The sequence below is a fragment of the Candoia aspera genome, chromosome 4, assembly GCF_035149785.1.
Source record: "Candoia aspera isolate rCanAsp1 chromosome 4, rCanAsp1.hap2, whole genome shotgun sequence".
NCBI lineage: Eukaryota > Metazoa > Chordata > Lepidosauria > Squamata > Boidae > Candoia > Candoia aspera.
This window is the reverse complement of record NC_086156.1, coordinates 16793934-16821471: the sequence shown is the minus strand read 5'-3', so window position 1 is coordinate 16821471 and position 27538 is coordinate 16793934. Positions and strand designations below refer to the sequence as shown.

Sequence of the window (27538 nt, the reverse complement as noted above, 5' to 3'; positions counted from 1 at the left end):
CATCTAACCCGAATCTAGATTTGAGATGGAGAGCAGGGGCTCCAGTCATAAGAAATGAAGCCATCATAGCCCAAACATTGCCTCCCACCGAAACAGGTAGCCTAGCACTGGGGGGCTTCACACACTGCGGCCAAGACACAAATCTTTAAAAAAATATATTGAGGAGGAGATAATAAGGGTGGGGCATAACACAGGAGATTTCCACAACATGCTTACCCATGGTTAACCTGAGGTACCCTATTTTCGGCTCCGAAGCAGCAACTAACGTGCCACGCTGTCCCCAAGGGCTTGTCCGGCCGCAGCCGCGCTATCTAGGCCGCGCGAACCTCCTGGGCCGTTTCCTCTTTAAAGGAGCGGGCAGAGGAGCCCTACAAGGTGCTCAGGCAGGGAGGGGGAGCCTTTGAAACCTTGCCCAGCGCGCGAGCCGCTTTCTCACTTCAAAGTCGGCGCAGCGCGGGAGAGGAGAGCGACGCGCAGGCACCTCCGGCTCTCTCCCTCCACCGGGCGCGCGGGGCGGAGAGGCTTCCTCGCCAGACTCCCGAGCTCGAGATGACGATGGCGGGCGGCCGCTGCAGCAGCCCAGCACGTAAGTCGCCAGGCGCGCGCGGGGGACTCCTGACGCTTCTTGCGATTTGCTGGGTTGTAAGCCCCCCGGAGACACTTCTCGCTCTCTCCCCCCCACCCGCCCCATTTGCAAACTAGCCTCGCTGTTGCTCAACTGCCAACGATTCGAGCCTGGCCTCTTCCGAAGTTTTCGGCCGCGCTCCTGGAGCCTCCCTATTCTGTTTCTTCTTTCCCTGAGATCCGGGAGAGGGTGCGGCTGCTAGCCGCACGTGCGTCCCGAGTTTGGCTTGTGGCTGCCGGGGGTCTCTCCCTTCTCCCCGTACCCTCTCCCGTCTCCCCGTTCCTTAATTTACAAATTTGGGCGCCAGATTTCGCGGCAGAGGCGGTTGACCGTCTCGTCAGGGAAAACTATTTTCGGGAAGGGGGGAATGTAACTTTCCTGCCCGTCCTCCTCTTCGGGAGCCGTTTTGCTTCTCGGCGGAATCGAGAGAGCTGGGCTGACGGCGCGGGGTTTCCGAATACCTCGCAGGTTTGGAGAGAGCACCGCAATTTGGAGAGGGTGTTTCCTCCGCTCGAAGCAGCTCCTTTTCCGTCTGTCTGGCGTTGGATGAGCCAAGGGGTACGTCTGTCGGACGGGACTGAAACTTTAGGAAGCAGCCAGGAGTATTTATACTCCAGTCTCGGCAATGGCCGAGCCATTAACTAGTCAACCAGAGTTTGGTTCAACGGGGTGCGCGCGCTAAGTTAGTCCGTGGAGTGAGTTAGCTTAGGCAGGGACATACAGACCCGTAGAACTGGCTAATTTGGTAAACCAAGTTAATCATGGGTACCTGTGTCATGCGAACACAGCTGTGGAGTGCACGAAAGGGCGTGTGTGTTGGGGGAGAAGACATGAACGTAAATATTAGATTTTTCTTTATGTTCTACCTGGTTCCTCACTGAACTCTGCGCTGCACGTATCCCGCTTCGTTTTATCCTCCCAGCAGCCCTGCTAGGTGGGGAGAGCTCCGGAAAATCTCCAAGGATCTTTTTAAAAAGGAAGAGCTATAGCTTTCTTCTCTTAAAGGGAAGTTGATATTGATTGCTTGATACTCTGTTTCTTGGGTTGTATTTTTAGTGCTTTGTCCATAATTTGGTAAATCTGATTTCTGTGATTTTTTTTTAAAGAAACTTGAAACATCTTTGGGAATGATGTGCTATGCTCCTTTTATTCTTTAAAGCCTTCACCAGACATCCTTTTAACAAATAATAGTAAATAATAACAGTAGCTGGTGGAGATTTGAACCTGATACTACCCATTGTTAGTCTATTGTTTTAGCCACTAGCAGAGTTCCTGTGTATAGCTAGGGAATTCCTGGGAATAAAGGCCAGCTTTAGGGACAGGGAAAAATCTGGGTGCCAATTTTGGGAGTGGACACTTATAACTGGTATTTATATGTAATACCAAGGTAATATGGCTTTATAGATCCTGAGTCCCCTTCCCATAAGTGGCATCTTACATGACAGAAAAGATCTTGCACCCATCAGAGCTGTGAAGCCTACAGCTAGTGCAAAAATAATAATAATAAAAGTCTTCAGAATCCAGAAATCTCCAGGTTCTAGGCTAGGCTGAAAAGTGAAAAAAAAAATCCATGAAAAAGGCATTAGCAAACCACTTCTGTATTGTTGCCAAGAAGACAATGCTGATGTGTCATGAAGAGTTGAGCACAACTTGAAGGAGACATTATCATTTTAATTGAAATACAGAAGTACTGAGGCTGCTTTTCACCTGGGACCACGATCTAGGCTTGTCATTGATTCTCCACTAGAAGAGCTGATGTTAGCTATTAGACATTAGCTCGTGCCCATCCTGGGGGTTGTAAGAACCGCCATCCACTAAAAGCCCTTTTTTCTGGTTCTGCCAATCCTCTTGCTGGCAGGTGGGCTAACAGAGGACATTTATACACATGGCTTTTGTATTAATAAATAAAACAAAGTATTTATTTATATCCCACCTTTCTACTCTGACTGGTCCTCAAGGCAACTAACAAATTTTAAAAAAATCTAAAAAGTTAAAGCTTTAAATTAGCGTTGAAGTAATTAAAAGTAGGACTGATGAGATGCCTCTTCTCAGATATTTCTAAAGGCTGAGACTGGGGTGGGGCTATTGCAACTACCAAAGGAATGTGTTTCCTAAGTAATGCAGGAGACAGAGCTTTTCATTTGCCACAAAAAGGAGCCTCCAAGGGCAGGAGCATCTTCAAAAGGGGCTCTCCTAAAGAGCTTCCTGGCTGGACAGGTTCCTAACAGGAGAGTTAAAGATCAAGACCAACTCTGTAAAATGTGCCGGATAAAAAGAGATCTTGTGGAAGCTTGGAAGTGTAGTGGTGATGAAAGCACATCAATTAAATGCTGCCATCACAGGCTACGGTGTAGTCAGTTCTGTTGCTTCAAGATGCTTGATGTACCCAGATCCTTTTCAGTAACTGAGGAAAGTAAATATGGATTCCTGCTTCCACTCACCTGGGGGGAAAGGAATGCTTAATAGAGCAGCATATGTCTTTCAGAAGTGGCGTTTTGGAACACGTGGGAGCAGATGTAAAGCATCTCTTTTCTGGCTCATTAGAGCAGCTGCAAGTCTGGCAAAAGACACAGCTGCTTTAGTAGTTCAGAAAGAGGTACTTCATACACACTCCTGCACATTCCAAAGGAAGATATGCATAGCCCTGGTAGTTATTTTTCTTTCTGGTTCTCTTGCCCTTATAGAAGTGGAAATGTTTGGTTTCTGAATAATTATATTTAGGTAATTATATTCTGTGTGGGAGGGAGATTAAATAAAAGTTTGGACCTCGGGTAAACCATGCAGTGCTGCAGCTAAGACTTAGACTAAAACATTCAAAATCAACAAGAGCATCATCCTTGATTGGTGAATGATCATAGCCAGCCCTTGTGCAGCAGGTAACTGGGGGAGCATAACTTTCATATAATTTGGAAGGCTGATACCTTGCCTTCTTTGGAGCTAAAAACTGCATGCTATGGTTTTTTAAGTCTCTGAAGCATATCTATCCAACCTGGGCAACCCGACTTGGCACTTAGAGTTTACCCATCTGGGGAAGATTACTCCAAAGTATGCATACAGTCTGCCCTCTTCCCTCACCTTGTGCTGATCTCATTGCTGATCTTGAATTTAGTGTATTGATACCCTGCATTATCAACGCTTTATCAAAGGTTGGATTTTATCGTTGTGTTTTCAAAATGTTGTTAACCACAGGCAGGCAACACTGCTAGTATTTGTAAATGGAAATTAGGGCTCAAACTTAAAGAGATATTCAGCATATTCAATTCCCCAAACTACAGTCTTGCTGCTGGTGTATCCCTACAGTTAAAGCTTTGTCCTAAACTAGGGATTGTAAATCTGTTGAATTACATGGTTGTTGGTGACTACAAGGAACTTCTGGTCTCTCATTCTCTGGATTTCTGAGCATAAAATTGTCTATTTTAGATAACCTTTATAATGGATAGGAAGGAAATATGAAGGCACTCAATTAAAAAAATCAGATAAAACTACAGATTCAAGCAAATGTTGGTAGAGTTTTAAAACATTGTAATCCTAAGATCAAAGGGTTTAATGAAAGATTTGATTCCTTTGATCAGTATATGTGGTCAGAAGATCTGGGTGGATAGTCAAAAGCAGAAACAAATCTTGTTTTTCACTACTCTTTAACAACCCATCTTAAGAGTGCATTCATGCCAGGGCCAACCCAAGATAATTTGGCTCAGGAAAATCAAAATAGGACACCCTTCCCACTAATTACCATGGAGCAGAATCCACTGCAGCCTCAAAAAAAGGCAGTGGCTCTGTTTTCATGTGAACAGAGAAAAAGGTTGTAATCTTTTTTGGATGATAGGACCTTGGTATATCTGCTAAGTGCTGTGATAATATAGTACAATTTTGACTCTTCTGCTTTGGAGTAATGATAAGAATCTTACGATTCTTAATTGTCTTAAATCTAGAATGTCAGGGAAGGACCTGGTTTAAGTTCCTTCTGCCTTATTTCCTTAGTTTTCCTTAAACTGTGGTGAGAGTCTTGCTCAAGGAGAGTAATACAGATGTGCAATTTCCCTCTTCTTTGAATTCTGTGTGGCATAGTCCCAGCAGGACTATACCACAGTCTTTTATTTAATACAGTACATAAATGAACTTGCAGAGTCTCATTTCTGGATTGCCATTAAAATAACAGTGCCTTTTTAGGATTAAATACAGCTGCCACTAGCATCCCATGAGTGTGCCTTAGAGCATTCCTAAGTATTATTTATACATTTCTGGGAACAACAGCTGGTTGGTCACTAATATCCTGCATTTATCAATCTTAAGGCTGACCTAGCTGATCTTGAAAAGGGCTGTAGGCAAGACTGGGAAGACAAAAAAATACCCCTGAAGGATGCAAATTACTTCTGCATTATGGGCAGAGAAAGTACATCAGTAAGTTGTGATCAGTAGTGAAGCTCAATTCAAGTGACTCTTTCCTTTGTTCAGCCATGTTATGGAAGGTCTCATGTCCACTGGGTTCACACACATTATGTAAACAATATTCAGTGATAAAGGAATGACAATATGAATCATTATTGTTGCTAGTTTATTATATTTCTAAAAATTTGGAATATGCTTTTAATTTAACAGTGGAAATTATAATGTTACTTGTGCCCTAAGCTATCCTTGCCACTGATAGTTTGTTACTAGTGTATCTAATTAAGGGAGTCTAATCATGGGTGCTTGCCATGATGACGCCTACTGAAGTGGCAGAAGTGTCTTTTTTTTTTTTTAAACCATTGTTACTCAGTCTGATGGGAAAGAAATGATGTTTGCATTTTTTAAAAAGGAAATGAAAATTCTGGTGAAATTTTCATGTAGTGGCTAAAAACTGTCACCTTGAATTCAAATCTCATGACTCTGGTGTGGGGTTCTTGCAGTTACGGAGTGGCTAAGGTGTATGTCTATATTGTGGCTTTTGTTTTTCTTCAGCCTTTCTAACTCCCTTCTACCCTTTCAATTAAATCCCAAGGGAAGATAACATTGGGGGGCTTTTCCAGATCAAGAAGCGTAACCTGCCATGGAGAAGGATGCAAAATGATCAAGAGATCTGTGGTGGAAAAGACATTTCCAGTATTCTCCACCACTTTCCAACATTCAATTCAAAATACCACCTCCTAAAATTCTGAAGCATCCTGAGAATTTGGTAGTAAAGCCAAAGTCTTTTTTTGCATGAGATTAAATCTTTCAGAAAATTTGAAGACAGATGTCATCACAGCTAACCCTTGAGTTGTTGTGGCAAGAAAGAGAGGTAATTTCTGCCCATGTGTTTTATACCAAGTTCTGGGGCCACTTAGCCACTGTTATAGGGGTATAAAGCCTGTGTTCGTTGCTGCTGGTGTAGGGAGTCATGAAGATGACCTTGTTGAAAATATTTGGAAATGGTTACAAAAGCAAAATGGGCAGAAGTGTGCCTTCAGCCCTGGGAAAAGAGAAAGTATTAGGAAGAAGCTCAGACCAGCTCCTCCCTGCCTCGCTGGGGTATAAGATGGAAGGGAAAACACAGGTAGACTTGCAAGATTCTTTACTATAGCCTAATTCAATAAAGTACATTCTAGTCTTATTGTGGAGTCTGTTTCCGATTTGGACAACCACGAAGGGCTGACATCTATAGAGGCATAAGGAAGGTTGGATGACACCAGAAAATGCTATAAATCACTAGTAAGGAAATTGTACCTGTGTTTGCATGATGCCTTACTAGTAATTATTAATCCCCATGTTTTGTTTTTTGCCCACAGTCTGCTACTATTGCACGTTAGAACTGTCCTAAAATGGTTTTGCATGAAGTTACACATCTCACAAGCCTGCCTTTATACTGAGTTGGATTGCTGTTCTACCTAAACCAGCATTGTCTTCTCTTTCTGGCAGTAGGTTACTGCCCCCACTCCACCTTGCCTCAAACCGCCTCCAAAATCTTTGATTGTAAATCCTGAGACTGAACCTGTAATCTGCAAAGCATATGTCAACCACAAAGCAATGAGGTTCAAAGCTCTTTTATTTTCTGATGAGATCATCTGTGTTTTGCTTATGGGGTGGTCTGTTCTACACTGCCTAGAGTGGATGGGAATTGCATGTTAGCCTCTTAACCCCTTGATTTGCATACAGTTGTCCTGTGGCATGCTACCATTGATAGAAGTGTGTGTGGGATGAGGAAGCAATAATTTGGTATTCCTAGAAGAATTGTAGGAATACTGTCTCTACGTAGCCAACCATTTTCTGCTTACTTTGGCCTATCTAATGGGGCTGAACGATTTGAGGATTGCCACCTTATCTTTTCCCCTTCTGATGGATTACAATGATGTATTGTTCTGAAGATTAATAATCAGGCTCTGCTCTTCTGATTGCAGAGGGAGGGGAAGCAAACAAGCCTTTGTGTTCTACAAAGGGAAAAGCATCTGATCTCTGCAGAAAGCTTAATTAAGATGAGTTCACGGTGCAAATAATGTTTCTGGATGGTTAAGATAGCTACCTGCATAAATGTGAGCTCCGTTTTGGGTCAGAGTATTTTTTTTTTAATAGGATGACAGTTTCTGAAGTTGAGCAGCTCAGTATGAGATGCTGCCCAAGGGTTAACAGTACTGGCACCCCAACCAGAATGTCTGTCTGTATCTGTTTGATGGAGGGGAATATTATGGCACAGCATTCAGTCCTGGCTGCATTGTAACTTTTTTCTTCTTCTGAGCTCTGTTATTCACTAAGAGCTGTACCTCCAGAACCTCTAGGTGTCTTAGCATAATTGTGCATTTTGATTTTTGACTCCTTCAGAAATCATCTACGCAAAATATTTGTGTCAGGCCATCTTCAGTTTATTAGCCTTTATCAGTGCTGTGATTGCATTCAAGCAATGGTTCATCAGTTCTTGGAGTCTTACTGGACTCGGATCATAAAGAAGTAAATGTTCTGCATTGAGCAGGGGTTGAATTAGATGATTTCAAAAGTCTCTTTGAAATCTAGGATTTTATATGGATTGAGTCATGTAAAGTTTCCTCTTTTTAAAAAAACTATGCATTTTTACCCCTCTTTTATAAGGCAAAAGGGCTCTTAAACCAGCTTACAAGCATCAGTGCTATGACAGATCATGCTCTCAGATGTATAAGCTAAAAGTAATGACACATGGAGAAAAAAGAAGTGGGTAGGTGGAAGAAAAGAAAACATAAGTTTTTAAAGTTGATTGTTGATTATATGTCATCATGTAGGTGTTGACTTTTAGTGATCATATTCCCCAACCTGGACCTTCAAGTCTTCCAACAGTGTATCCATCAGTATCTGAGTCCATCCATTTGGTGCTGGTTGTTCTCTTTCTTTCCACCTTTCCCACATTATAGACTTCTCAAAAGAGCTAGGTCTTCACATGTGTTCAGCATATGATTTGAGTGTGGTAATTTGTGCCTTGAGTGGGAACTTGGATTGATTTGTTCTATAATCTATGTTTGGCTATCTATGGTATTCTCAGGAGCCTTACTCTTTCTAACCTTCTTCAAAGTACAACTTTATCTTCTGTAGAGTGTCACAGGATGCATGATTGTCTGCATGATTCTGATCTTTATAGAAGTAGACATGGCATGGCATCTGAATATCTTTTCCAAGATCTTCATTACTATCCTACCAAATACTAGTATGTGGTATATTTCTTGACTGCTGGTTCCTTTACTGTTGATAGTTGACCCTAAAAGGCAGAAGCTACCCATGACTTCAGTACCTTCATGCCAGTTCTAAGAGTGCTTGTTCTACCTTTTGTCATTAGTTTGGTTATTCCCATTTTTTCATTGTCCTTGACTTTCATCACTAGAGTTTCCAGATCATTTGCATTTTCAGCTATCAGAGTAGTGCCATCACCATAGCACAGACTATTGATATTTCTTCTTCCAGTTTTAAAACCGCATTCCTAGTCTTCCAATCCAAATTCCCTTAATGTATATTCAGCATATACTGTATATTGAGTAAATAAGGAGAAACTATACAGCCTTGTCTCACTGCTTTGCCAGCCTGGAGCCAGTCTGTTTCATCATGTTCTGTCTGGACTATTGCTTCCTGTCCTATGTAGAGGTTTACATAAGAACAATGAGATGTTCTGGGATTCCCATTTTCCTAAGGACATTTGCAGCTTGACATGGTTGACTCAATCAAAGGCCGTTCTACTAGGAATGAAGCATGTATTGATTTCTTTTTGGTATTCTTTGGCTTTCTCAAGTACCTTATCGCATCAACAATAATGTCTTTTGTTCTTCAGATTTTTGTAAAACCATTTGAGCATCTGGCATCTCCCTTTCCATGTATAGCTCTATCTGCATTGGATAATCCTAGGCATTATTTTGCTAGCATGTGAAATTAAGGGTATGTGTGATAGTTTGTACACTTTGTTAAGTCTCTGTTCTTTAGTATTGGTATTTAGACTGACCTCTTCCAATCTAGCGATCACTATGTCATTCTCCAGATTTGCTGGCATAGTTTGGTTAGGACGTTTACTGGTTCTTCATATTACCAATTTCAGCTTGGTAATGATTGGAGTGTTGAACTAACTTCATCTTCTAGTACTGGAGGTTCTTGTAAGTAGGAAATACCTTCTAAGATATCTAGAATGTTGACAGCTCTACTGTGCAGAATTTCAATATACTCCTTTCATCTTTGATAGTCTTTGAATCAGTTTCTACAGTATCAGTCCACTGGTGTCTTTTAGCATACCAGTTCAAAATTGGAACTTCTTCTCAGCTCAGTGTTTTTGGATGTCTTTCCTTGTTATTCTGTGTCTTTTTTCATCCTCGGTGTCTTTACAGATGCTCTTGTAGTACTGCTTCTTGTCTCTTCTAATAGTTTTCTGAAATTCTTTGTTAAGTTCTTCCTGAGATCTCTATCTTTCTTGGCTTTGACTTCTTTTCTTTTCTTGCCAATTTCCAGTGTTTGTTCTGATTGCTTACTTTTGTTTTTTGGTCTTTGGCAGTCTCTTTTCACATTCATCCTTAACACCTTGAATTCATTCCACAGTTCTTCTGGTTCTCTGTCAGTGAGTTTCAGGACTTCAAAACAATTCCTGATATTCTTCGTGAAAATGGTAGTTAAATTTTCAAGATGGTATCTGGAATCTGGTTGGCTTTGTTCTTCTGGATTTGCATATGAGCAATTTGTGATCTGTTCCACAGTCAGCCCCTAGCCTTTTATTCTTGGGACCCAGGTGCTGTCACTTATCATTCAAACTCCATATGATCTTGTTTGAGACTGGTACTAGCTAGAGATAACTTTGCAGTTTGAATGCCCATTTAACAGTTTTCAGCTGATTTTCCTAACTTGATTCCCTCCAAACAAGTCAGATACAAACTAATCCGGCAGCCAGTTTAGTCAGCAGTATATGGGGAGGTACAGGATTTTAATTCCAACAGAACTGGGAAGTTTTTGGAAGGATGCTTTGTAGAAGTGGTTTGTTATATCGGGGGTCTGACTTTAAAAAGTGAGCCCAAAATCAATCAAACTAATTATGTCTCCCATGCCACAGTCAAATATAGGCTCCACCATGGCAAATTTGGTGCTAATTTGTAATTTCTTAATACAGGCAATCTCAGGCACTGAATCTGAATTGCATTTAATGTTATGTCCGGAGAAGTTCATTTAGCACTGTTCTTGTTTGGTTCTTACAAATGGATTCTGCTAAGAGTTCCCTACTCCATCTGCTATTAGTAGTTTAAGGGCAAGTAGCAGGGAAGGAAGTGATTAAATTCTCCTTTATACCATTGTCTCAGAACAGATCCTACCATGGTTGCTTTTGAGTTTTTCTTTTAATTGCTTGCTTCACCAAATTCTTTACACTTTCACTTAAGGTCCTCTGATGTTTCTTCCAAATCTGTCTCTTAATGCTGTTTAAGAGAAAATAGGTGTCTGCCCTAATTGATAGGAAAGAACAGCGTAGCTGGTTTAGTGCATTCATTTTGAGGGTTCTGATTAACATTCATTTTTATGTGCAGCGGAAAACGTGTGAAAAGAGGAATGGGCTTTGAGGAAACGCGCACTCTGCCCTGCCAAGTACTTGAGAAGCCTGTAACAACTTCTGTATGGAATGCCAGTGAATACTGCACTAGAATTCCTTCATCTCCCTCTTCCCGCGTTTTGGCTTGTTTCCATTTGTCGGGATGCAGTCCTCCAACAGTCAGCATCATTAAAAATGAAGAAATTATATTTTGATGCTGATCACTTCTTTTGTTTTTGTTTTTTGAACTTTTAAATCTGATATAGTTGGACTAAGTATTTTGTTTTTTAAAAATCTTTAATTGTATCTGGAAGGGAGGTGGGTTTCTGTTCTGTGCTTGTCAACCTTTTTTTTTTTTTTTTTTGCAGGATGCTGAGATTTTAATGAAGATAAGCAGGAAGGGGCAAGTAAGGATGATCTTCCAGGCCATCGCAGCCGTAGAAGTAGAAACATGGGAGAGGATTTAGAGCACACAGAGAGGTGGTCAGGTAATCATTCTGAGTGGAAACATCATTGAACTGAAATAGTTGTGAAAATAATAGCTCACATATGGGAGTGGCAGGGGAGAGAACTGTGAGCTGAAAATCAGAGTGGCCTCTGCTTAAGGTATTCCGTGTTTGGCTCCCCTAACGCTATAGAAGCCTCAAGGTAAGTTTGAGCCAGTTGCTGTCTCTCAGCTCAGTGAATCTCAGTTATTACTGTGGGGGGGGAAATGGATGAGGAAATATTATATATGCCTACCTTGAGGTTCTAGAGTGAAGACAGGATATAAATCTAACAAGAAATAAATGTAATATTATTTGAGGGCTGTGCACTATAGATGCATTTGGGTTTATAGACCAGAGACTGATGGTTGATATGGCTGAAATACACATGATGCTGAGTCTCTCAACTTATAGATCTGTTTTTAAAAGGGGAAATGTAAAAAATTTATAATCCACCACTAAGCATGGCTAAGAACATTAGAGCCAATACATGAATTCAAATCATTTTTAAAAAGTGAAACCAAGACAAACATGATTAAAGAAAAAAATATACAAAAAACGGAGGCGGATAGAGTAGAATGGTTGAAAGGAAGGCCTGTGGAATTAATGCCTTCCTAAATAGGAAGATGCAAACCAGTTTGTAAAAGATTCCCAGAGAGGATGTCCCCCCCAAGGGAGGGTGAATGTCCTTCCTGTGTCTTTATGGATTGTGCTATGCCCAAGCAAAGACATAGAGAAGAGCCTTTCCATCAGATACAGGGATGGTATGGGCAGGGGATGTGACAGGAAGGAATCAGTCCATAAGGTATCCTAGACCTAAGTCTTTTAGGACTTCAGAAGTCATCACAAGTATTTTGAACTGTGTCCAGAACAAACTGGTAACTATTTCAGGGTCAGTGTAAGGTGGTTCTTCCTGTCAGCCCCATTGAACATTCTTGCTGCTGCATTCTGCGTTCAACTGAGGTTTCCAAAGACTCAACAAAGATGGTAGCAAATAGATAAATTGCAGTTGTCCAATTTATATGTAACTAAGGGATGGGTCACTGTGGCCATTGACTGATCATAATAGAAAAGCAAAACATGATTTGGGAGGAGGATTGCACCCTCTCCTTCTGTGCCTATGGGCTTGATGCTGATTGCTGCTCCATCTCCAACCCTGTGTTGGGAAGGCTGGATAGGAAAATGTCCAACCCTTTACGGTTACTGCTCTTCAAAAACCAATAATTTATAGTGTATGTTGATTGTTTGTTTATTCAGTTTCTCGCCACTATGTGAAATGGACTTCCACTCTAGCAAATATTCAGAGTGTTATGTACAATCTGTTGCATGAGAAAGACCAAAGACAAGATCCATTAAGAGAGAGTGATCTCACTGCTTTCTCTCTCTATGGCAAGGACTGTGTGAGCAAGCACCCTTAGGAGATTATGGCCAGTGCAAATACAGGTGGCCAAAGAGGGCCTAGCTTAGGTTTTCATAACACTGCTGTGGCTGAACCCTCACAGATCGGAAACTCTGGGAAGATAGCCAGCATCCTGAGGAAGCGAAATCTCTGAAATCTGTGACCTCATTGGCAAGCAAAACAAAGCTGCTCCAGGAAGACACATGGTTTTCCATCCTTTAAAAAAAAAATCTGTTGCATCAAATTAGGAGTCTGCATGCTCAACCTCTGTTGTTCTGGTGGTAGGTGTTTTGAAAGTTATGCACTCTCTGGTCCATCTCTTAGCCGTAGTGGGAAATGTCTGTCTTTACTGACAGTTTTGTATGCTCCCCATTTTTCCTAGGTTGTACAAAATTCTGGGAAAACGTTCTTTTTGCTGAGAAGTAGAAATAATTTTTTGTAAAAGCTGTTTTTAAATATAGAAACTGAATGGGGAGCAAGCAAAACAAGTACATTATTTTACACTGTTTTATTATACTCATGTTTTTTCTGATTTCAACTGTTATGAAGTGCAGAGAGAATTTTGGCTATTGAGCAGTATATAAATACAGAGAGTAAACGAACAGTGAGCAGCTGCACTATACTAGTCCTGTGACTAGTTTGGGTTATACTGCAATATTGGTCTGTGTTTTGCCCTGTCAGGTATGGTAACTATTTTTTCCATAAGTCTTATTGTGTAAGAAGTATGTGGTAACTTTGAAGATAGAGGTTGCTTCCTGCTCTCATTATAATACACAAACTACCTTAGAATTGTTTGTGCATTCCAAAAACTTTTGCATATATCAGCCTTCCCCAGCTTGGTGTCCTCTGGGTTAAATTAACACATATCCATCATCTCCAGCCAGCAAGTCTATTTGATATTGGGGTACCAAAGTCAAGAAGGGATGCTTTACACATTCTCGGCTAGGGAAAGAAAGGCTATCTGTTTCTTGAAGGGTATGAACAAAATCTGGGGACCGCTTTGGTTGCTTTGCACTTTTGTCTATTCACTTCCATAGCCAAAGCCACTTAAAAAAAGGAAACAGTCAAGACAGCCTTGTGTACTATTTTTGCTCAGACACTGGTGTGTTATTAGCCAGGAAATGGATGCTGTATGCTCCACCAGTACCTGGAGTTCATACAGCACCAGGAAAAGCACAGTTCTTCCTTGCACCTGTGACCCATCAGCGGCTATTCTGCTGTTTTACAGCTGCCATATGGATCCTCTATTTTGAGAGTGAATTGTTCTGGAAACCAGCTGTCCCACTTTCTCTTCTTGCATAGTCCTTGCCCAGTTCCAGGTGTTCATGGTTGAAAAACAATTCAGGATGGAAAAATAATTTCCATCCTGGACTTCCCCATCTGTTTTAAAGTAGTTTAAAATAGGGCCAATTCTGTTTCTCCCCACTATATGAAATGGACTCCTCTATACTCTGTGCTGCATTTGCTGCTAATATGATTCCTGGTCTGTTTGGAACTTAAGCCTAGCTCATCCACCTTAAAGATCCACATGGATGTCATGATGAGAACAATCCTTTTCAAACCTAAGATTATCATACCAATAAACCATATCTCAATAAATAAATTTCGCAGGTAAACCTTATTGAATAACGGTGTACCAAGTTTGGGGTCAATAACTTCTCTCATTTCTGCAGTCCTGATTGTTTTGTAGTCAGTAATGGGTTGTTTCAAATGGTTTGGGTTGGGAGAGGGTGAAGAGAAGCAGCGCAGTGAGAAACAAGTAATTTGGGCCACCTTTGATGGCAGAAGGCACATAATGGATGTATGAGCTTTCCAAGCAGTTGTGATAGGAAAGGTATTTAATATGGTTGACATTGGGTTATACATGTGCACCACTGCCAGCCTTTGGCCTTTCAGATGTACTTCAGGATTCCTGCTTTTATGGTGAACCATATTCAAGTTTAAGGCCTTATTCAAGTTGAAGGCCATTGAAGAGAACTATACCTCTTTACTCCTATATATCTTTTCAAAAGTCAATTGGCTTAAAATTGCGTCCTGGTTTTAGTTGGCCAGTTATTGATTCTCAGCCTAAATTCATTATGTGTATATGACAAGCAACCTACCCATGCGCATATTGAAACAATCCAATTAAACTTCTAAACCAGATGCTTAGGTTTAATTATTTTACAAAGAATATTGAAAGAGATCTCTGATCGTTGTCTAGGTTGGACTGAGTACTTCTCTACTCATGAAGTTCTTTGCCTTCTTTTTCAGTGATGGGCCCAGTTCACGAGGACTCCCACCAGAGATGATGAGGTAAATAAAGTCACCGCAGTATGTTCAGCGTAGAAGACCTTCTGATTTCTCATGGATACAAGCTATCTAAAAATCCTACCAGTTTGTCTGAAAATCGAAGTGATGGATTTCAGCATGAAGATATAGCTAGGCAGTCTGGTCAGGCTACTCTGAATGGATTCCCAAACCATCCTGGAACCTACCCCAATAGCAAGAAGAGCATAGCAAGGAGCTATCAAAATGTCAATGAAAATAATCATGTCATCCAAGGGAGGCAATTGAATGCCAACCATAAAGACTTCTCAGGTCTAGCCAATGTGCATGCTTTGCAAGGAGGGTGAGTAATTTTTTTTCTGGATTTGCTCAGCTGTTTTCCAAACAATGTCCAAGTTCTGACCCCAACAGACTTAACTTTGTTGAAAGCATCATAAGGGGAAATAATATGTGTAGTTGCAAAAAACAGAATAAAAGAATTTTGTAACTAATTGCATTTTTCATGTTGAATGCACTACATTTATCCCAGCGAGAAAAAGTGTGACCAAGTGATCTGTGTTCCTATGTCTTTAATGTCGATAGTCTAGGTGAGGTTAATAAGCAACTTAAAGGAGTTTTGCTGTTATGGTTTTACATCTGTATTTGGACTTGGACCAGTCAGTTCTCCAGATACCTTCAAATAACTCTGTAAAGGACAAAATGCAACCACCTTTGCAGTATTTTAACATCGTTCTGTTTGTAATCCTATTTGGACTACAGTCTGCAGCTTTTACAAAAAATGCAGTATGTCCTGGCCATTTTGCTTTGTATGTTGTGTTAATTAAAATATGAAAAACAAAGGCTTCAAGAATTTCTAAAATAGCTTCTCAGAATTGGTGAGTATTCTTGCCTTTTACAGAATCAGAAGAAAGTACAGGTAGACCATGCTTACTGACTGCCTTGTGCAGTGACCATTTGAAGTTACAATGGTGCTGAAAAAATAGCTTTGCAACCAAGGTGTGCATTTACAACCTTCACAGCGTCTCTCTTTCAGTCACATGTTTGCCAGTACAAAAGGTTACAAGTCCTGTGCCTGACTTGTTTTTTTTTTCTTCCCCCGCCCTCACACAGTGGAGAGATTGCCTAACCAAGCAATCTCGTTAGGCAATCGCTCTTGTGCCTGACCTGTTTTTTTCTCCCTCCCCTCCTTGTAGTGTGGAGCGATTGGAGAGGAACGGATTACAAGAGAGTAAGCAGGTGCACAATGGGGAATAAACTAGGTTGTTTGTGTAGTGTACTTGTGGCTGCTGGTGCCAGCACGTTGCTTTTGATATGTATTTCCCATTGTGTGCCTGCTTACTCTCTTGTAATCCCTTTTTCAATGAATGTCAATACAGTACAAGCATTAATTCTCTTCTTGTTAATTATCCCAGTGCCCAGGTGAGCATTCCAAAGGGTGGGGGAGTGGGGAAAAGGAAAACACAATCACAGTCACATGATTTCCCACTTAGTGACCGCATCGCTTAGCAATGCAGCTGCCAGTCCCATTGTAGTTGCTAAACGAGGACTACCATATTGCAAGGGCTGCCATATAATTATCTTAGCACCATTCCTGGAGATTTAGGATTTACAGGAGCGTAACTCCTGCCTAGAGACAGCAAGGAACAAATCTTTTCTTTGTGAATTAGGATGGTGTTAAATATCCTTAAACAAGCAAAAACATATTTGTTTATTTGTAAAATAAATAAATAATGTAAAATCAGGTTGTGACTGGCTGCTAAATTGAAATTTGGGTGGTGTTGATGTTTTAATTATGCTTTTAAGTCTAAATTTTAGACCATTTCTACTTTTTATTATTGTCTACCTTGAGCATCAATAAATAAATGAATAAAAGATAGCAAGGTTAAAATACTGTATTTGATGCTGAAATCCTTTTGTAGGAAAAAGGCTTTGTTCTTATGACATCAGAAACTGAACACTGATCAAGTTTTTCTAGTGATGGCTTTTTATGGACTGGTAGTACTAATATTTAGAGAGAGCAAACTTTTCAGGTGAACAACAGATTTAACGTGAATGCTAATTAATCAGGCATTAGAAGGCTGTGCCTTACAGAGCCTGGCCTTATAGAGCATAAGATACTTGACACTGTTAAACCTCAGCAGCTTCGTTAGATTTTAGCAAATCTGGCCAAATCATTTCCTAGATGGGTGAAATGACTGGGAGGGTCATGGTATAGGAAAACAAGATAAGTAGTAGTGCAATAAATAAGTTGTTGGTCAAGAACATAGAATTGGGGACCAGTATTGCAGCTAATTTCCAAACCATTTAATCTATCAATTTATTATATTTTTAATCTGCGTGATTCATCAGTTAAATTTAGTAGGTTGTTTATTGTTGGAAGGGGGAAGACTGTTTTGGAAATATAAAAAGTAAAGTAGACTTAGCAGAAGAGAAGAAAAAGTGTTCCAGAGACATTTTGAAATACAAATCTACATGATGTTATTTAAACCAGGGAGTCTGAAACTGAATTTCACTAAAGCAAAGATGAGGCCACTCCTGGAGGCCCTCCTTAAGCCAGCTTCAGGCTGGGGGTGGGGGCGGCCTTGTCATTACTTGGCAAAAGGTGTTGTTGCAGCTCCCCACTTGTCAGCTAGTCACAAATGCATTTTTGAACTGAAACAAATTAGACACGAAAGATTGCACATTTGGAGAAACATGTGATTGTGCTGTTGCAGCTTCTTATCAACTAATCACAAAGTTGTGGCTCATCTTTATTTTAAAAGACCAATGTGGAAAATACAGGTTGCTCTCAGTCAGAATCAGAAAGATTAGCACTGACCTCTCTCTTCTTGCTTTCAATGCAATTTTTCAGTGTATGTTTTTTTAATGTGAAAAATAGTTCATGCAAAATCAACTCAATTTAGAAAAAGTAGCTGCTCACAGTTCTGGAAAAAACTCATTTTTAAAACTTTTGTCTTATGTTGTAAGACTTTTGCAGAGAGACTGCAAAATATAAATGGCTGCAGCTATCCCTGCTGAAATGTTTGGCTAACTTAGATGATTAGCAGTTTATCTCGTAAATTTAATCATTTATTTGTTTCTTCCTTTCTGCTTGAAGGAGGAAGGGGAATGTGTATTTTGTACGTAAAAAGAACTTTTGATACATGCACATGGGGATCAGTATTTGTATTAGTTATACACCCACAGACATAGGTACACACACGCAGGGACTTTTTCCTAGCCCTGTTTCACATTTTCTTTCTTTTCTGTAAAGTATGACTTCTGATAGACAGACAGACAGACACGCACACGTATGTGTTGGAGAGGGATGACACTGATTTCAGCAAGAATTGGCAAAGCTAGGAAAACAACATAGGGAAGATAAAGGTGGATTTGGGTTGGTTGGTTGTTTCTTTGTCTCTTATTTTCCTTTTTGGAGGTGGGATTGTCTTAAATTCAGGGTCATCTTCCTTCTAGGTAAATATAGTATTAGCTTGCTTGTTAGCATATACTCAGAAGTGAGGGGAAGAATTCTAGTTTATAAAACATTTCTTTCTTGGTATCTGAGATTTTGGTTCTGTTGATTTCCTGCATTGATTCAAACTCCTGTTACAGATATCTACAAAGAGGGAGAAAAGAACTACTATTTTCTCAGGGGCCATTGAAAGGTCAAGCTAATGAAGAATGACTGACAATTTAACTGCATACACTGAAAAATGCTGAATACCATTATAGTTCAGGGAATGCGATTGCCCAGGTTCTAGCCCCAATTTTGACATCCCATAGATGTGTTCCTTCTCAAGCAGTTCCATTTTTCTTTTGCTAAACTATTCTGATCTTTTATTAATGTGCACCTTCAATTAGGTAGCAGTCTCTGCCACTGCTTAAAGATTGGATATGTTTGCATGTCCCTGATGGACAGTTTACAGGATTGTGAAGGAGGATGAAATTAGCTGGCTGGCAGGCTGTCCTGAAAAAAAGAATGTCTATGGTTAAAAAGAATTTCTGTTGTAAAATCTGTTGCAGGTTCACAATTCTAACTCTACTAATTTTAAGAAATCATATCTGAAAATTTTCTTGGTCTGCATATGCAACAGAATGTTACATACAGTTTTCTACCACATATATATTATACTGAAGAGAGGTGTACTGATAACGAGATATAGGTACAACCTGAACTCTTCTGTGGTTTGTTGCAGAAAGTTCTGTTTTTCAGAAATGTGAGGAAAATAAGCTTAGTGCCTCATGCTTCTGGATGGTTCAGATTCTTTACTAACTTAGATCTGGAGAAAAGCAAGCATTTTTAAAAAAAATCTCTTCACTGGTATTTCCTTTCTTTTGCAGGCTTTATGACCAATCACAGTTAAGTTGGTCTTCGTACTCCAAGACAGATAAAGATCTTGCCTCCTGGAGAAGACAAGGCCAAGATTTTAGTTTATTAGGTTATCCTGACAGAGTAGACTCTGAAACCAAAGGAATGGCTGCACCCTGTGCCTTGTTTGGGCATGATCAAGAAAGTCAGTGGGAGTTCGGAGGAGGATTAGAGAATGTGAGAACTAACACACAGGAGACCTGGAAATCTCCTGGTGACCTCAGATGGCAAAGTTTAAAGACAGAGAGCTGGAACCAACCAACTGCATTTGGAGGACTTGTGCCTGACACAGATAAAGAAAGGCTGCTTCAGGATATGTATTCAGTAAGACGAGACATTGCTACTTCCCATGTTAAGAGTAAATCACAGTCTTTCCCAAGAGTTCTTTCACCAGAGAGTCTTAACTGTGCTGAAATGTCTTCCTTAATCAACAGTAAGCACCATAAATCCCCTGGGTTGGCCCTGGAAACTTTGAAACCCTCTGAACCAGCAGCCCACTTCGTTCCTTTACCTAGGCCCAAGTATGGCAGACCCCTGAAGCCTCCTTCATATGAATTTCATCAACAGACCAGGGGGACCCTGGAAACCAATTCACTGCAGGATGATCAGCAAAAAGACAAAGCCACTTGCCACTTGACTAAAGTTAATGAGCCAATTCAGGACTCTAGTTTAGAACCCCCTTTGTACATACCTCCTCCATGTTATAAATCCCCTGGTCAGCAAAGTGTGAATCAACATGTGCCCACAGAAGTGCCTGACGATATGTGCTTTAATAATGATATGCAGGTTCCAGAGCAGAGGATTTTTATTAGTTCCCAGCCTTCTATTAATCAATTTCAAACAGGAGATGAGCACTATAAGAATGAGCAGATTCTGTATAACAGTAAAAGACATCTGAAACATGGGGAAAGCTATCTGTCTTCTGTTCAGTATATTCCTTTTGATGATCCTCGAATACGGCATATTAAAATAACACATCCAGCTGACCTTCAGAAGGATGACAAAGTTGGGGATGCAAATAGGATCAACTCTAATGTTTTCCATAAGAGTTCTGTGGAACAGGAGTTCAATAATTCATTTTTGGATGTACCAGACTCAATAAATACTGCTATACAATGCAACCAGACCTCTGGTAGCTCTGTATATAGCAGCAGATGGTTGGTAGAATCCAGTGTAGATCAGGACAGTTGTGCCTTGTCTACCCAAAGAGACTCTTATGACGCAGGCAATGATCTGAACTGTGAATACCCAAAAGGCAGGCCATCTGCTCAAAGCCCACGTACGGAACTCTCCTGTGAGACTCTGACTAAAGTGAAAACCTTTGAACCTGGAACTGAGATCCAGGGCAAAAAGAGTTCAAAGAAAAAAACACATGAAACTATATTTTGCTTGGTATCCATCCCAGTTCAATCTGAACTGAACATGCCAGATACTGATAGGAATAACAATGTGACACAGGGAGCCAGTGAGAAGAATGGATTTGATGCCAGTGGGGTTCTGCAGGAACAAAGTTTCCTAAGTACGTCTTCCACTGATTTGGAGCTCCAGGCCCTTACAGGAAACATGACCAACAAGAGTGAGTTACAAAAACAAGAGTTGTGGAGACCAGAGTTCAAACAAATTAATGATCTCAGATTCAAGCAGCCTGCAAAGCACAGGGAACTTCAGTACTCTGGCTCATGGCCAGGTGATCAGTACAAGGACCAGCAAACACAGACTAGTTTCATGGAAGAACCAAAAATTCAGCAGCTTCTCCATGGCTCGCAGCCTAGGAAATCAAACACACTGACCACTGGCCACTTGTTAAGATACAGGGCATCTACTATAGAACCAACCTTGAGTATTTTACCTGCTGATGATGGAAAATGTAGACAAGTTACTTCCCCTGTGAAAGGTCAGGAGTATCTTGATAAGCCCAACAAAACTGAGTGTTCCAGAACTGTAGTACTTAACTCAAAGGCAGGCCAGAATGTGTTTTGTGCTTCTTGCACAGCCCTTCCTGGGCGGGAAAGGGAACTCAGTTTTGCCCATAAGGAAGAAAGGAACTCACCTTGTAGTAGTAAAGAGCTCTTTGGGCAGTTTCTCTTGAAACCTGTTAGCCGACGTCCTTGGGATATAATAAGTGAACTAGAAAGTTTTAATAAGGAGCTTCAAGAACAAGAAGAAAATAATGAAGATGGTACAGAGAATGAGAAAAAGCAAGAAAGAGAAGAGGAAGAGAAGGAAGGGAGAACAGAGAAAGGAACGTGTAGAGCTGATGAACTAAGCCAGGACCATAGATCCAGTGCACAGTCACTAAATGTAACATCGGCCACTTCTGTGTTTAAACAGGGAATGGATAAAAGCAAATCTGAAAGTGTAAGTGCTTCTAAAAGCTCAGATACAAGGGTTGTATTTAGTGACCACATGCATGTTAGATCACAGGAAAGAGAAATGGATAAACAAGTTAAGGCAGAAAATGGATATGTTGCTCCAAAACAAAAAAAACAGGAAGGTGGGAGAAGGGTTATTAAACGGGCTGTTAGTCTGCATCCAGTCAAACCAAACGTATCAGGTCACTTGGACAGTGAAAATCGCTATAATCCATTCAACAACATCTATTTTAGGGAAGCAAATGTTGAAAACTATAAGGACAATGTAGTAGACTTTGATAAGCTGAAAAATACAGCAGGCAGGAACATCCTTGCTTTGGAAACAGAATCTGTAGTGCAATTATCTTTAACAAATAGGAATCAAGGACACTCTGAACCAGATTTGAGATCTGTTGGGCTTGATGATGGTGAAGGCACTGGCACTCTTGATCCTTGCACAGAGATTCCACCAAATGAATCGCTTCAGGCAAGAGCAGCTAGGATCCTGGGCATAGAGGTAGCTGTGGAATCCCTAATAGCTGATAATGAAACACTTCCTGATGAATACTCTCACCCTGACAACATGCCACAGAGCCTTGACTCATCAAATGAAAAGGTGCTTGGGGGGGAAATGGAAACAAATGTGACTTCTTACAAAGGAAAGCAAAAATGTGGCTTGTCAAAAAGGTCCTTCATTGGAGAGAACATCTCTTTAGGATCTGTTAAAGACCAGAGTTCTGGTGAAGAAATGTTGACAGCTGAACAATGTTTTCAGCAGCATCATGACCTTGGCAGACACCAAGAAGACCACGCACACCCTCTTGAGTCTGTTGTGCTTCCATTTGCCAAAAGAAAATCACTTCCATTGAATGTAGAAAAGAGAGCTAGAAGCACTTCAAAGGTGATTGAGACCTTGCAAGGTAAACTTGCCTCTCCTTCAAGCCGAGCTGCCATGGATCGTTTGGTAAGGATGAAAGAAGTTGATTCGGTTTCTCGCATGAGACGTCTAAGTATAAAGAATGCCGAATCAGGTGAGGGCGGAGATGAGGATAAACAACCCAAGGGACCAGAAGAGAGAGGAAATGATGCCTCGTTTGGCCTCAGTGAATTTCCCCGCAAACTCTCCCATGGCAGTTCCGTTTCTAAGCGCATAATCTCACTGGCTGAAAATGGACTTTTAGACAATAGGAACACGAAGAAAACGGGAAGAGATTTGTTTTGCTTAGGTAAGATACAAATTTCTCCAGGGCTTGTATGGTCAGTGTGTTGTTGGGGGATGCATATGTACTTTCCCAGAAGGGTCTTAAAAGGAAATTGTAATTTCCTGTTTCAGTCTTAGGTCTCAATTCTGCCGCTGCAATTTAATTTCTGGCAAGCAAACAGAAGAGGAGAGGGTCAGTGGTTGAGACAGGTACCCTACCAGATAAACCAGCTGTTTTGGGTTTGGGCCTTTTTCTTTTCTTTCTTTTTAACAGGTATATACCATTATAACTACCCTGGAGTGGAAGATGCTGTAATCCTGATGGAATTTGCTATCTTCCTTCCCATAAGCTCAATCTTACATTTTTAAACTATCTGCATTAAAAGTATCTTCCTAGTTTTGCCTGCACTGTTCATCCATTATGGTTGGAAGAAATGTTTGGGTCACATCATCTGGTGCTTCATTCAAAGTAAAAACAGTTGCCCCACTTGCTGCTGAATGTGAGATTTCATAAAAACCAGGTTCTCCACTTTCATGTTTCTACAGACTCGTCAGTTGCCTCCAAACTCCCCTGGTGTGAATTGTGCAGGTGGCAAGAAAGTTGAAGGTTCTTTCAGTAGTTCCAAATGGATCAGCATAATGCTGTCTCTTCTTACTATTGTGTACTTCATATTGGCTATTCCATCAGTGGTTCCGTACTACTTTTGAGGACAGGAAACAGTTAATTTATCCTAGTTCTTTTATTTATTTAGTATATAACACATAACATGTAGCCTTCACTGAAGAATTATTTTAATCTGATCTATCATTCCTAGTGAGATGACTAAACACCATAGAGATGATGGGAGGTAGAATCTTAACATTCCTCACAGACAAAATTGGGGAGGACGGCCTTAGAAAACTTTGCTGTCTGTTGAACAGATATTCCATTTGGAGTTTGAACAAAGCTGAGAGATTCCAGTAACAAGAGAGGGGAAGACGGGGAGCAAGCTTCAAAGGCATGCCCAAAACAGAATGTTTTAATGACATGTATTTTAATTAATTTTCCTACCTCTTAACAGTCTGTTAGGTAAAGAATCAGATGTGATCTAAAATATGGGGTGACTCTTCGTCTCTTCCCCAATGGTGCCCCTGTTTCAAAGACATATTTTTAGGGAGTGACTTCTAAGGTAACTATAAAAGTAGCTATAATTTTAGAATGAGGCAGTCGGCTTCCAGAAAAGCCACAATGTGGAGATTATGCCTATTTACACAGTGTATTGTTTTAAGAATTCTCCAGATCCTTCAAGTGCTTTTCCATTCTGCTACCCTTATCAGCAGGCAAATGATAAGTAACAGTTCTTTACTGACATTTCTTAGTAGTTGAATAAAAGCATATATTTACTTCGAGTAAACAAAATGCTTCAGTATCAGTTTTTGTGGTTTTAATTTTTTTTTCCTGCTCTCAATAGCTGTCTAATAAAAATAGGATATATAAGCATAAGAAAGGATGGATAATCTAAATCACAGGAATTGAGTCCATCCAATGATGTTGGACTATAGCTATATCATTCTTGGAAATTGGCTGTGTTTCTAATGACACTTAAGGGCTCCCATCCCTGACTTAAAACTAGTGTACTTGAAATGCCCATGGGGATATCATTGGGACATTTGGTACACATGTTGCGTTACAAATCCACTAGATCTGTCTAGGGCAAGATAAATACTGCAAAGATTTCTGGATTTCAAGAAATGGTCCTCCTCTTATCCATGTGTGGTCCTAGAAACCACATTTATTAAATGTTCTTCAAAACACTGACCTTGCTGTTTAAATATTTATGCAATCCTATGGATAGGTAAGACAATGAATCACAAAATATTGAATGGATCAGTGCCAGGGAGAGAATTCTTCCCTCATTTCAGGCAAAGAATCTGTGTGCTGTAGCAAGAAAACAATGCTCTGTGATCATAGCTTCAGATCAGCCAGGTCACGTACACCAACCAACATGCTAAAGAAGACATTATCTCTTCCCTACTTTGCATCTTCCACCCCTTTATCTGTTGGAATTTAACAAGAATTCCTTCCCAGTCCCACTCAGTAGATACTGAGTGACTCTGTTTTCCCTCCAGAAAGGCAGAGAAAAGAGACAACTGTCTTCCTATTTTGTATATCATACTCTTGGATCAGCATAGATGAGTAGTATCTCTACCCAGCTGAAAAAGAATCAGCTATATTTTTGTCTACCAATGCATACCAAAATGTGGTATTGGGTAAATGTACACACAAAGTCATCTACATTAGTAAAAATAAAAACAGCTTGTGTATAGTATAGGACATTTACAGGAAAATGAATGCAATTTTGTATCTTTCTTTTCCAAAGAGATGAACCCAACATAAAATTGGAAAAATAAGAGACCAAAGTTGACTCATTCATCCATCTTTACTTCATGGGGAATCTATAGTTTATGCACGATGACATTTTTTAGAGAGAAAATGCCAGAAGAACTCACCAGTTCTTGCCGTAGCGAGTGCCCTTTCTCTTTATGCAGCAGAGTCATAGGCAGTATTCTGCGGGTATCATATTCTCTGGTGAGAAGAATAATTTCCCTCTGTTAGCCAAATTGTACAAGACTGCTTACATAGAGCAGTTATTTCAGGGAGTTTTCCTAGTGACATGTTTCTCTTGTCATAAAAAAAAGTTTTCCTTTTCAAAAAGGCATTTCAGGCTGGACTGTTCAGCACACAAGACTGCTTTGTTGACAATTCAGATGTGGTAGCTCTTTATTAACTATTGACTTTCTGCATTAGCAGGTAGAATGTGCTTAAAAGAGTCAGCCTGCTTCTCCTTAAATATTTCAGATTTGTCTACTGAAACTCAGTTTGCAAACACTGACTGAATTTGGGTATCTTTATAGGCAAAGTTTCTCCTTGTGAAGCTCTTATTATTTACTGAGGTAAGGAAGGAATTGACCACACAGGCACACAACCAAATGCTCATGGTCTTATTTCTTGCTGTACATTCAGCTGCATTTTGGTGCCAACTGACAAGACAACTTGATAGAAATTAGTTACATATTTATTAAGAAAACACCCTCTTCCATTAAATAAATGGTGAGCATTTCTCTGTGTGGTCAGGAGTCAAGCTAAGCTCAACGCAGTAGCCCCTAATGAGCAAACTCAGGAGTTAAAGATGTACTTATGTGCCTGACCCTTGTGCACCTCCAAAACTTGCCACTTTTATCCACAAAAATTATCATCTGACCATCTGGGATCAATAGCATAATTAAAAAGTATGAACATAGTAGAAGCACCCTCCATATGTACAAGAGATAGTCAGTGTGAGTCTTCACTTCTCTAGGATGGTGCCACTAATGGCATTTCTTTTGCTATTCTGAGATCAGGCCTGCTAAAAATTACAAATTGAATATCCTAGTAGATCTTGAAAAAAATGGGGAGCTATTGTGGTCTGATAAATCCAGGATCAAGGCCTATGGCTGTTGCAGCATTTACTTTCCTTAGGTTGAGCTACTTTAGACCATGGGAAGTATCAGTCAAATGGGATTTTAATGCAGGCTAGTTGTAAGAATGAGTCCTGAATATGTGATTCCTCCATAATCAAAGTCCTACACAGACGTAATTGTTATGAATGATTAGTACTAATAATTGTGCTCACTTCCTATTTTACAGATGCATATGATCCCAGCCGGGTTGAAAGGGTGTAATACCAAAAGAGCTGGCTGTCAAGAGATTTCTTTGCTTTGTGGGACATTTTCTGAGTTGCCCCATGCGGAAATACCCTTAAGCCTCAATGTTTAGAGTGTGTTGGTGAAGCATCTTACCTGCTAGCGGAGGAAAACAAGTCTTTATGGAGAATGTATGCTTTCTGGAGCCTGCATGGAAAACTGCGTGTGTGTGTGCAAAGATCTCTTAATCTGGAAGCATCTGTTTTTCAAAGCATTAAGACTTAATGCCTCTACTTGGCATGGATTGGTCATTTTTAAACTGAATTGAATAGTGTTCAGTCAGGATGGTAAACAGGATGAAGGTGGGAGGGGCTCAGGGGAAGGTTTGCTTATTTCTCTGTGTAAAATGTAAACAGATGAGATTAAGAAAATGATTTTTGAAGGAAGAATGTGAATTTCTAAGCTAAACAGCTAAACCTCTGAACTCTCAGCTTTGTTGAGTGTTGGCCGTAAAACAGGCCACAAGAGAACCACCACTGCCTTTTCAGTTCAAGGGGATGCCAGCCAACAACACTGAATGCTGAGTGAGCATCTGTGAAATCAATTTGGACTTGGTCTGAGAGGGCTTTGATTGGAATGTCTTCCTTCCCGCATGTCAAGGCAATACAGGCAAAGGCTCCATTGAATGAGGAGAATCCAGAATATGGCAGACCATATTGCTGCCTCCGTCCTCTGATCGAATCAAACCAGGACCAACACCACTCTGGCTGCTGTTCTGCCCTCACTGTTATGTAGTTCATTCTGTTTCCTTTTTCTATTTGTAGCTTGGGCTCAAAATTCTATATACCACAGACCTGCTTGTTTATTATAGCACATCCTTTTTTAAGCCAAGGAACTTTTGTGATGTATTTTTCTGTAATGTAACCAGTTTGCCAGTTGTTTCATTGGTAAGATCTTTTTCTCTTCCTCCTCCACTTCTAGGTGAGTTTTTCAGAGAAACTTGCTAAGAAGATTTGCATATCTTCTGCACATTCCACATTATCTTCTATTCACAACTGCCACGCTGTGTATTATAATATATTTGTTTATGTGTATATAAATATTCTTATAAAGGAGGTACCTAAACCTAGACAGGCTTAATTTTCTTATTGCTTGGTGTTTTTAGATGAGGATGGTGCTGATGGTGGTTCAACTGATTACTTCCCACAAGCGTAACCACCAAAAAATAGGA

The 27538-nt window shown here is 40.3% G+C and overlaps 1 protein-coding gene across 1 annotated transcript; it reads left to right on the top strand.

Moving 5' to 3' along the window:
- The first annotated feature begins 377 nt into the window (after positions 1-377).
- On the top strand, positions 378-27538 carry JCAD (junctional cadherin 5 associated). The gene is made up of 4 exons (XM_063303475.1): positions 378-586; positions 14727-15084; positions 19065-22669; positions 26312-27538. Exons 2-4 carry the CDS (start codon positions 14789-14791, stop codon positions 26344-26346), a joined length of 3936 nt encoding a protein of 1311 aa, XP_063159545.1. The 5' UTR covers positions 378-586; positions 14727-14788; the 3' UTR covers positions 26347-27538.